A 12,430-nucleotide genomic window follows, 5' to 3' on the forward strand; every position below is an offset into this window, starting at 1 on the left:
CAAAAAATGCGATTATCTAAAATTGCAACTACAAATATTGATTCGCAAATTGTGATTCTATTAGCACATGCATGAAGCATTTTCCAAATGCAAACTGTGCATTTAGGAAAATCAATTACCATTGACTGAAAGTCGATGGTAACCATGTGCAAAATTTGAAAAATGCACAAAACTTTCAAAGTGCCATGTAGGGCATGTGTGTGCTTTACATGTACTCATTTATTTTTGGGTGGTTGTTTAGGGGGACATTAGGACCCCGGGCACCCTTGGCTTTGCATTACCTAATTAGCGGTTAGCAATTATTTAATAACAAATTAGCTAATGCTAATCCATTCCCACCTGTGGGCCTTTTGGCCTATAGGAACAAATGGAATAATATTGCCTAATAGCGATTTGCTGTTTTCCAAATCGCCATTAGGCAATATTAAGAAATTGCTAAATCTTTGGCAATTCCTTACAAAGATAGCATTTTGCAATTACCAAATAGCTATTCTGTAATACATGTGGCCGTAGGATCCATCTTTTAGGGCTGGACAAATTAAGCGTTTCCCTGTTCCTCCAAAGGCACAGAAAGTCTGAGGGATTAAGATTGATGATAGTCTTTACTTGGATACTGTCATTCATACTTTTGTTATGAGCAGGCTTAGCAAAATCATGCTGTACATGGAGGGTGGAAATATACTGCCATCATCCTTTATTGGTGCATGATTGGCCACCTGCAATGCCCTTCTTTAGTGTGTGCAGGCTTTAGCCAGGCAGGACCTCTATTGTTAGCCCTTCTTGTGTGATATGTCTCAGTCATATCCCCTAGTGAGCCAGCTTTGTTATGCATTGAATAACCTGTTGATCTATCCTGGCTCCAGGAAAACACTATTTGATAGATCCTTCTCAGTAATGACTCCTAAGCTACGGAGCTCTCAACATATGTAACACATCTCTGATCATACTACCTTTGGGAAATCTTTTAAAAACAATTCTCTTGAACAGCCCATCAGTTAGATTACTGACTCAAAACCTGCTCCCATCCTAGCACTGAGAATACTACTGGGTCATTTGTGCACCTGAATTTATGGATATTAACATAACATGCATGTACTGAGCTGCCCCTTCCTTGCTTGTATGCGGAATCCATTGTTTTTTTGCTCTTGGATCGTTAGGTAGACTCAGTTGGCTGATGACAAACTGCAATCAAACGCCTTTAAAAGTACACTATCAGTTTAGTTTAGTTCAGTGGAGTGGAGATCGCTGGTCTTTCTTGATACTTAGCATAAAAGCATTGGAGTGCATTTGGTCTATTTATAGGTACTCTCTTTGTTGGTACATGGCTTTTGGTTTGGGTTGTCTGCACATTTTTAGGACTGAATAAGAACACTCAGTGGCTCTGAATTCTAAAACACCAGGCCAGTGATGCTTCAGCCATAGTATTAGTCTGATCAAGATCCTTACCCTTTCCATAGTGTGACCACCAGCTGCTGTACATTTTGGACCGTGTGAAAAAAAATCAGTTTACAGCAGGATATTACCAAGATCCATTGTACCTCAGTGGGTAAGCAGTTTAAGGTAATTAGTTATCAGTTTCAGTCACTTCATACCAATAATGTCGTTATCCTAAGCCTCTGATAGAAAATTTGTGCCAAAAAGAGAGCTTATGAAACTAAACGCTAAACTAGATTGGTGAATCAGGGGAATCATTTAGCACCAGCCTATGGGTTGGGGTGAATCTGGCCCCTCCCTAACCAATAGGGAAAAAGCTCCCATGGCTAACCCTACCTACTTTTGCAGCAGTTCATGTGTGCCCTACTGCGCAAACAATCCCATAGTGCCCATCTCTGGCCCAAATCAAAAATAGTGAAACTTTGTCCCCTTTCGCAATGCCTGTGTGCCCACACCAGATGTGTGGCTGAAGAAATGTCGTCACTTCAAAACAATTCTGGGGGTAGAGCCTCTCCCACTGGGTTGGTGCCTGCCTGACTGGGGGAACAAAGAATGGCCCTGCTCAGATGTCAGCTAGTGTTTGCTACTGACAGGGTAGGCCTCTTTCAACTTAAGTTCTTGGGCACATCGCAGATGGTCATCCTGCCATAGAAACCAAAACACCTCCCTACACCCAAACCTGTCCTTCTTTGTGAGCAGTTTTCACTCTACATCAAAGGGACATTCAGCTGCCAGGTGGCAGTTTGAGTGCATACAAGAGTGCTTCCAGGGGCTTGGGCTGGACAAGTACCATTTCCAAAATATGTATTGCAAATCCCACTTCAGCAGTGAATTGGTCTTGTAATAAATATTTCAAAACGTTCAACAATTAAATTTGTAGGGGATTCCTAGCACAAAAATTATTATATTTAATATTATATCCCAATGTTTTCCTATGGAACAGCCAACCCTTCTACGGTAAAAATAGCATATATGGCGTTTTCACTGTAAGGACATGTTCAGCTTTAAACTTTTACATGTCCTATTGTGCACCCTACCTCTGGGCAGCATGGCCTACTTAGGGGTGGCTTATTAATATTTAAAAGAAAGGTTCATTTATGTTGAAAGGGTATTTTGACAGGATGAATTTGCATTTTTATAACTGTATAGCCAGGCTATAATGGTAGGCCTGCAGTGTTTTTTTTTTTTTAATCTTTTTATTGCATGAACAAAAGCAATACAGACGAAGAATAAGAATGTGCAGTGCAGTGCAATCTCCATCATTTTCAACAATCTCATTGCAGTAGTACAACAATGGTCATAACGATTCACAGGATCAACAATGCAGTTGCGTGCCTTATACATTAGATCATATTCAAAACCTTACTCAGCTGCATGGTCTGCTGATAGTGGCAGAGCGTCATTGAAAGGCGTACATATTGACCCTCTGCTTACATTCCATGGACCCCAGATTCTAGTCCATTTTTGTGGGCACCCTCTGCCTTCATATATGACCCTCTCCGCTTGCATGCACCAGTCCATCTCAGATTCCAGTCCCTGATCCTTGTCTTAGCTACCCCTTTCCACGTCCTGGCTATGTTACGTTTTGCAACCATGCAACCCAGGGAGACCCCCAGTCTCTCAGTTCTCGACAAGTCGGTAGCCTCCCAGATGTTAAGAAAACACAGGCGGGGTGAAACTTTAAAAGCTTTGTGACAAGTTAAAGACAGTGCTGATGTGACCCTTCCCCAGTATGTCTGAAGAATCGAGTACTCCCACCACTGGCGTAAGTAGGTGCCGGTTTGACCACATCCTCTGGGACAGGCTGAGGAGCTCAGAACATCCATTTTGACAAGCACCAAGCTGGTGTAGTAAGTTCTGTGTAGTAGTTTGAGCTGGATAAATTTAAAACTAGATCGAATTGCCACCTCGCGGGGGGAAGCCAGAGCCTCCTGCCAGTCATCGTCGCTAATGTCCCCAACATCATCCACCCATTTTGCACTAATCTACCCCAATGTGTCCGGTGTATTGTTTAGTATTTTACGGTAGGTCAGTGAAATGGCTTTTTCCTGGAGGTAGTCCTCTTGCAGTCTGTCTTCTAGGGGCGAGGAGACCGGCAGGTCAGTACCCTTGGGTATCGCTCTTTGTGGTGCACTACGGGCTTGAAGGTATCTAAAGGTTTCTCCGCTATGTAATTGATAATCCCGTAGAAGATCACTGAACGGGATCGCCTTGCTTCCCGCCCAACCCTCGAGAGACCTATCAAGCCCCACTTATCAAATCCTGGTTGTTTCGATAACACTCCAAACTGGTATGTGTCGAGCAATCGGGTGACTTGTCTGATTTTAGCTTTCCACCCCAAGGTGGCTGTTGCCGTGTGCCATATGGCAATTGTGGTGGAGGTTGAAGTGTATTTTGGTGCATGTTTCCCCTCTCCGTAGATTGCCCTGGGATAGTTGCCGGGGAGCATATTGTGTCTATCCATTCTGTAAGCAGGATCTGTCCCTGGTCGGTGCACCCAGTGATTTTAGAACTATTAGTTGAGAGGCCCAATAATAGCTTTTAATTGCAGGCAGGACGATACCTCCGTCGTACTAGCTTTTTGTAAGTGTGGCCAAAGCTATTCGGGGGCTACCATTATTCCAGAGCAAGGCGCATACCTCTGATTCAATGGCATTAAAGTATTGTGTTGGGACCAAATAGGGTGTGTTTTGTAGGGCGTAAAGGAATCCGGGAAGCGCCATCATCTTATAGAGGGCGGCCCTGCCCAATAAAGTGAGGGGCAATGTCTTCCAATGTTGCACGTCAGCATGAAAGCGGCCCAAAGATTGCGATCGTAGAATACTGTAGGATTAACACTGACGTAAATTCCTACGTACAAAAAACCGTCTGCAACTATCTTGGCTTCGCTGCCCGTAGGCAGTATTGGGCGTTCCCTACTCAGAATGTAAACCAGGGATTTATCCCAATTGATGGTATAGCCAGAGTACTTTTGAAATAGGGCAAATATATGTAGGACACAGTGAATGGAAAAACGGGACCTGGCCAAATAAAACAAAATATCGTCGGCATAGAGGGAGATTTCATCCATCCAGTCTACCGACCAATTGAGGCCTCTAATGAGGGGGTCCCCCCGATCCAAATCGCCAGTGGCTCTAGAGCCAGAGCAAAAAGTAAGGGGGAAAGGGAACACCCTTGCATTGTTCCCTTCTGTAATGCAAATGTTGATGATCACCCCCCATTAACTGTGACTCAGACCAGCGGCTTCAAGTAAAGAAGTCGCACCCAGGATAAAATCCTATCTCCGAATCCGTATCTTTCGAGTGCGGCAAATAAGAAGGGCCATTCGATCATGTTGAATGCCATCTTGGCGTCTAAAGACATAATCACCACCTCTTCCATTGGTCCGGATGGATCATTTTATGAAGAAAAGGTGAGACACCATGCCAGGATTTTGGCTAGTATTTGGACTTCTGTGTCTAGGAGGGAAATAGGCCTGTATGAGCCACCCTGCTCGGGGGGGGATTTACCCTTTTTGTGTATAACGACAATGTTGGCCAATCTCTGCATTTCGGGCAGAACACCCCTATGCACACTCTCCTTGTACATCCATATGAGATATGGGGCAATTGTAGAAGCATTAGATTTGTAAAGTTCAATTTGAAGGAAACTAGGGCCCATGGCCTTTCCGGACTGCAAGGCGCCAATCGCCTTGGACACCTCCTTGTTTGTCAAGTCGGAGTGCAGGTCCTTAACGTCCTGGGGCTCTAGAACGGGTAGTTCCAGGGTACCTAGTAATTCTTTCGCATCTGTATGGGTGGAGGCCTGAGTGGAGCTATAGTCCCGCTCAAAGTTGTCCGCGAATGCCCCTGCAATTCCAGATCTATCCTGCATTTTCGTACCATCTTGGCATACAACCTCAGCCACCCATCTGTTGGCTATTTCCCGTTTGTCTAACCAGGCTAACAACTTGCTAGCCTTATCGCCAATATCATATACACGGTGCTGAGTGGCCTGATATTGGGCCTTAGCTGCATCTTCAGCGATGTTTCGATACACGGTTTGTTTCATGAGCAGTTTGTGCGTGGTGTCTGGAGTGTCCGATGTCACGAGACCACGTTCGAGAAGAGCAATCTCACATTCTATCTCCTCTAACCGCTTCAGCTTTTCCTTCCTATGTCCCGCAATTGCCGCCACCCCGAACCACCATTTTGTATGCCTCCCACAGTACTACATCCGAATCAATCGAACCATCATTCTCAGTGAAATAATTGTTGGTAGTCTCTGTAAGTTTATCTCTAATAGCCGGTACCTTGAGGTACCAAGGGTTAAGAACCATTTCATGGCGTATGGGGGGGGTGAGGGGGCACCGCCGTAGTACACTACTAGCGGGGAATGATCGGAAATGCCACTGGCAAGAAAGGAGCTCTCTCCAAATCTGGGGAGCTGGGTGGCTTTGCAGAAGATATAGTCTATTCGGGACATGCTACCATGGACCCCGGAGAGGAAGGTGTATCGTCTGGCCGAGGGGTTGCATACTCTCCAAACATCTATCAGACCCAAAGCCCCAAGTAAATCTGTCAGCAGCTTCCCGGGTGTTTCCCCCGTCTGGGCAGTCGTCTAAGTCCCCATTAAGGGCTGCATTACAATCACCCCCCAACAGTAGATCGCTCCCAGGTAGGTTTAATATATGTGAACCAAGATCAGTCATTGTCATGGAGTGAAGTCTCGGAGGCACATATAGGTATGTTACATTAAGGGACCTGCTCTCCCACAGGCCCGAAACAGTGACAAATCTTCCAAGTGGATCCTGTGTGACTATATAGACCTGGAAGGGGATTGAGTTGGGCATGAGAATACCCACCCCTCTGGACCCTCTCGCATAGCCCGAGTGGGCCACCAGTTTATACCCCCACCTATTAAGTGCACAGTAAGAGGATCCTTGTATATGAGTTTCGTGAAACAGTACCACATCCGGGGCCTGCCTTTTCAGATATTGCAACACTATCCCACGTTTGACTCGATCCCTCTCCCTGCAACGTGGAGATAGAACTGCCCACCCCCCCCAATTTTTCAGAGTGCCTCTGTACCCTGAACTAGTATACTTTGTGAAGGGGAACGCTACACAGCTGCAACTTCCCCAATTAGAGAGCTCGGTTCGCCCGTATTCTCAACTATACGAGCCCGTAATAGAGTATGATACAAACTTTAGTCTGTTTCTTTTGTGTAACTAACAAAGCATCCGTAAATAGTCCCGTCTCCCACAACAGCACACAAAGCTAGGCCACATGACCTAGTCACTTCTGGCCTGTTGCCACAAATTATACATGCTTAGTAATGCAAACATAAGTTCAGCCTTTTGCATGGTATATTCACCCAGTCCTCGTTGGGGCAAGTCTACACTCGTCACCCCTCCGGCATATAAAGTCTCTCCGCAGTTCGTGGAGGGTCGGCAAGTTAGCCGTTTAGCATGGTTGTTATAGATGGTTAAACGCCTTCTTCACAATCGGATCTTTCTTGGAGACTATCTTGTCTTTAAAAACAGCTGGAAGAGTTATGTTTCTGTGAGCCGGGAGTTGTCCATCCCTCTAGAAATTCCCAGGTTTCCTCTGTGGTCTGAAAAAAACCAGGACCTCTCCTCCACCAGCACTCGCAGCTTGGCCAGAAAAAGCATTGCGTATTTCAAGTTCTTATCGCGGAGCACCCGCTTCACTTCCAGAAAGGATATACGCCTCTTTTGCACTTTTAGTGTAAAGTCTAGGAAGAACGTAATCGTCGAATTTTCGAACTTCAGCGGGGGCAGCACGCGCCGTTTGAAGGATAATGTCTCTGTCACGGAAATTGAATATTCTTGCTAAGATGGGACATGGGGGAGGGGGACCTGGTTTCAGGGGACCTGCAGGCCCTCTATGAACGTGTTCAACTGAGAAATATTGTGACCGGTTCCGGGGCTGTAGAGGTTTCTGAATCAAGTCCTCGACAAAGAGGTCAGTAGTTTGCCCCTCCTCTCTCTCGGGAACCCCCAAAATGCGCACATTGTTTCTGCGTGGGTGCCCGTCATAGTCTTCAAGTTTCGCTTCTAGGTCCGAAGTTTGCGCCTGGAGCCGTTTGACCGTTTTCTCTAGTGATTTCGTGGCTTTTTGGAGCGTTGACACTGAATCTTCGGTCGCTTTGACCCTTTCTCCCTGGTTGCATAGGTTGGCATGCGTGAGGGTGACCTTGGCTGTCACCGTAACAATTTTGTGTTCCAACGCTGTGCGGACCCCCTGTATGGCTTCCATGACATCCACCAAGGTTGGGGCCCCGTCGTCCGCCTGTTGCTTTGCTTCGTGCACTGCGACTTTCTCCTCTGTGGTATCAGTCTTGGAGTAAGCAAATTTTGCAAATTTTAGCGGGTGGGTCTGCTTGGTCCCTTTCGCGGTGGCAGAGTCGGCTCCAACGGCACTGGGGGTATAGAGTCTGGAAGCGTGGGAGTCCAGCACGTCCAAAAGACAGGGGAAAGTATTAATAACCAGTGCCCTAACTAACTGCGCTAGCGGTTGGTCACCTCATTGGATACCACCAAAATAAGGGCAAACTCTTGTTATTGGAGCCCCCACTTCACCCTAGATCGTGCCAACACCCTGCGTCGCCGACTTCCGTTCTGTTTTTGCTAGGCCTCAAGCAGAAGCTTTAATGCCCAAGATAATCACCAGTCTCCCTGGCTGCACCGTCAAAACCAGCGTTGTCGATATCCCAGTTGTTGCTGAAGGAGGCCCTTGCGCTGATATTCCCCCTTTATCCTCTCTTGCGCCATCTGGGCTTCCCCAGTGTGTGATGTCGACTGTGGGATAGGGGCAATAGGCAATGTTCCAAATTCAGGCCACGTGAGGTGGAAATGGGTTGTGGGCCCCAGATATTGGGCGCTATGCACAGGCAAAAAGGGGAGAGGGAAGCGCCGCTGTCTCCCGCATTGAAATTCTGTAATGCGTCCGCAGCGTGTGAGGCCCTCTGCGGCTTACCGGCTGGCTTCTTGGACTCTCCCAGGGCCGCCGCGGGATTTCCACAGTGACTGTGTGGGAGGAGCGGCGGTTATATTCACGGTGAAGGTAAGTAGGCCGTACATAAAGGATGTGCTCCGAAGCGCACTGGCCCTACCTCCAGAGACCAAGGTGACGCTCTGCCAGGACTTCCTCCGCCTCTCAGCGCATCTCGATGCCCACAGCTAGATCTCCGCTCGGGGCTGTCGGAACATTGTCGTTTTTTGACCAGATCTCCTGCAGTCGTCAGGGAGCTCAGGACAGATAGATTTATCGGGCAAAAGCGGATATTTAAGCGGATGAAGGGGAACTTAGAAGTCGATCGGAGCTCTACTCCTTTGCAGTCATCAAGTTAGTTGATGGTAGTTATTAGGGTGGTTTAAGTGTATGATTTGTTTTTTGGAGGTTGTGTTTGTCCTTATCTTATTGTATAGCACCTTGTAATATTTACCTCCACCTGTGTTTAGCTGTCTAACTGTGGTGGAACTATTATTTGACCATTCCATGTTTGTTTTTCATACTGTTTTCAAGATGGATAAGATCTTGGTTGTATTTAGAGTTAATGTCTTTCCTATTCAGTCACCTAAAAATAGCTGCCTAATCTACTTTATTTCAAGGGACACTTTTAGTCTACAGATTATCAAGATACTGTCTGTTATTTTACGCACTGTAGAGAAAATGTCCAGCTGAAACAATTTTTTTTCATTTTTTCTATAACTTTGCTTGTAGGCTACGGATCAAAGTCCTAATACGTCCCTGGGAAAATGCCCTTACCTGGAGTGGATCACATGACTACTCACTAAAAACCATTGTTCTGCTTTGCAATACATTTTGTTTAATTCTCACTGGACACTGAAGGAGAAAAGTTGAAGTACATTTGTACCTCATGTTAGTTTTCATGTTTTTTAATGTAATGGACCAGGAGGCTGAAAGTAGAAATACGTTTATTGGTTACAGAAGGTCCCATCCACCCTCATGAGCCGCTGCCCAACATCTCATTGACCAGCTCACATTCACCACATTCCACATGGCTTCATAACATTCCGCATGGAGTGTAATGCCTACTCGTACATAATGGGACAGCCTTTCACAGAGCAGTCTAGGATATTACAAAGGCATAGGAGGTGTTTGATTGGCAGTATCCTTTGCGAATCACAATGCCTAAACCTGTTGTGAGTCATAGGCATATGGGTATGTGTGTCTCCTCCGTAAGTAGATGTGGATGGCTTGACGACTGCTTGGTCAGAAAGCATTCTACGGCTTATACCTGTCTAGTGAAGTACCTTGTGACTCCCGACCTGGAGGACAAGGAGAGGTTGCAATATGCCTCAAGTAGCCAAGGTTTGGAAACTGTTGTTTTGCTCTAAAAATTTAACATGCCGATTGTATAATGTACCTATACGGCCTCCGTACAATGCCTATTCCACATTCAGATACAAGGCAATGCCGCAGCTTGGCTCAATAATATTCATGAGCCGGACTATGTTGCCCAACAATGAGATGTACAGTATTGGACAGTTTAGTCCAGTGTTGCCTAAAAACATCTTGCACTTAGCAAACAAGCATTGGATTCGTTCTGCAGTGTTTTCCTTCCAAGTGAATCCTATGCTTGTAAACATCCAACCATAAAGGATTAAAATTCAGTAGAGAAGCAAAACTGGTATTTATCAAGAGCCATAAATCCTATGCAGTTGAATTTGCAAAGTACAAGTAGTTTGTGAGATTATTGACAAAACCGGTTTCTACGCCAACTGCTCACAATTATGAATTGTTTGTTTTCAGGGAACATCATAAAAAATGAAATCCTGTTTTTAGCTGGGATCCACCCTCTAACACCAGGCTCGCTTCTGGGCCTCAAGGTTCTGGAGTCCATCTTAGATCACGCCATCCGTTTCACCTCTGATTGGCTGCATAATAAGCTGCAAGGAATCCGAATGCATCACCAGATCTACTTGAAGGAAACTTGTCCCCTGGGTCACCCGGTGTTGAAGGACAGCTTCGGGCCCCCGGGAGGATTACAGAGGCCTACCTGGTGGTGTCCTGAGTGCCAGCCTCAAATTCTCCCAAATCAGGTCGAGAACGCTTGAGTCCCGCTAAAGAGGGGTGTGAATATTTAGCATCTTTGCGTTTGTTAGCATTGAAAGGTTTCATGGTTACTAAGAGAATAGTTACTTTTTTTCTTTTTTTTTTTGTTCCAAGGTATGGTAGGAAGAGTGAAGACCAGCTATCGTCTTCACATACTAGTAGCACAAAAATGCCATATTTGTGATAAGGTCTGCAAATCGAGACAGAAAATGGAGCACTTTTTATCTTCCTGCTATCACACACAAACATACCATTTGTGTTGGTAAGTGTGACAACAGTTATGTTGTCAAATAGAGGTTTCTCATTGGCCAAGTGAAGGACCAATTGTAGGATTCCAATTGTATGGACCAAGTCTAGTTTTTTTTTTCTTTTTAAGTGTTGCTTTGATTTTGAGAGTATAATTAAAAATATCAGTGTAGAGGTGCTGTTTCAGCACTTTGTATTATGTGAACTGCAATGTATAGATTTTATCTTGAATAAAATGCTATAGCACATTGCAAAAAAGTTGTGGTGTACTAAAAAATCTGTGGAAAAGACACATTGAGTCAAAAGTAAACTGCCACTTGAGATGTATGAATTTTGCTCAGTAGAGTAGATCGTGGGTAAAGCACTTGGGTCCAGATTACATAACGTTGCACCAGCACAGTGCAGTTTTGTAGTACCCCACCACTACAACATTGCGTCTGGGGTTGCATTATGATCCGGTGACTGAAGCTCAGACATTCCTCTGAGTTAATGCATGACCTGCAGACGGTGCAGCTCGGAAACTGAGACAATCGTTACTTACTGTTTCCAACTTGTGCTTTCCACAGTTCATCATGAACTAAGACAAATTCCGAGTTATATGTATGTGCATTAGACACTGCAAGTGCATGAAACTTAGGTTCGGCTTTACGCTGCTCACACTTTGATACAGCCCTTCCACTACTACTAATGTAATTTTGTCACTGCAAACATAATTTTAACATTGCATGTATATGCAGTTGTCAAGGCAAAAATCATGCAAAATGGTCCTTGCCATATGAGTGCTAGCACACCTTCTATTTGATAAACTATGACGGGAACATGAATAGTGTCATAGAGAAACATTCAGTTCTTGATTTAATTAAACGCAGAAAATTCTAAAAAATGTTTCTTTTGAGTTCTTGAATATAACTTGTATTGACCCCGGAGGGAGAGCGGTATCAATTCTGATATTTTGTTGATGTAAACAGAATGTCTATGACACATACTGTTGTGAATTGAAGAAAATAAAACCTTCAAGCAGAACTGTGTCTTTACAATGTTGTCAACTATGCTATTGTCATTACTGATGCTGCACAACAAGTTTTAGGTCTCGCATAGACAGCGTATGCACTGTCTCTTCGAGACATTTTGTTTATTGTTGGTGGGTTTGGAGCCCTCCCATTACTTACGATTGGTGGTCTCCAAACCCTCTCTTGATTCCTACTGGCCAGCTCTGTGTTCGACGCTTCCCTCTTCTTGCATATGACTTTGTGTCCTTGCACTGCTTGCACTTTTGGGACTTATTTTTTTCTTTTTGTTGAGCCGCTCTACAGAAGATATCTTTCCTAGCTGGCTGTCTCAATTGCTTGTTAATTTATGCTGTCCAGCTTAACTTTCTTTCCTGTGAACATTCCTTCTTCACTGTATCCTCCCCAGAACTCACTATCTGAAAACAGACCTTTAAATCTTGTTCTTATCTTACCTCATTTGCTGAGCTTTCAAAGACGAGGTTAAATGTCAGGCTTAGTATTCTGACGGAACTTGGTGTTTACTTTTCTTTCGCTGACTTCAAAGTGAGAGAATTTATGTGACGATCCATCTTGCTGAGTACCCATGCAAGAGGCCAGGCTGTTGGATGTTATTTATTTCTAGCACACAACAAAAATGAACTGTGCTGATATTTCAGA

At 44.8% G+C, this 12,430-nt stretch overlaps 1 protein-coding gene across 3 annotated transcripts in view; it reads left to right on the plus strand.

The window, feature by feature from the left end:
• NEIL2 (nei like DNA glycosylase 2) overlaps positions 1–11,779 on the plus strand; it is a 199,038-nt gene extending 187,259 nt beyond the window's left edge. For all 3 annotated transcript variants that reach the window (XM_085609132.1, XM_085609130.1, XM_085609131.1), the window contains one exon: positions 10,215–11,779. In XM_085609132.1, coding sequence (XP_085465258.1) covers positions 10,215–10,519 — 305 coding nt within the window. In that variant the 3' untranslated portion in view covers positions 10,520–11,779. The remainder of the gene's footprint in view (positions 1–10,214) is intronic.
• The last annotated feature ends 651 nt before the right edge of the window (positions 11,780–12,430 follow it).

Source organism: Triturus cristatus, chromosome 6, assembly GCF_964204655.1.
Source record: "Triturus cristatus chromosome 6, aTriCri1.1, whole genome shotgun sequence".
NCBI classification, from domain to species: Eukaryota; Metazoa; Chordata; class Amphibia; order Caudata; family Salamandridae; genus Triturus; species Triturus cristatus.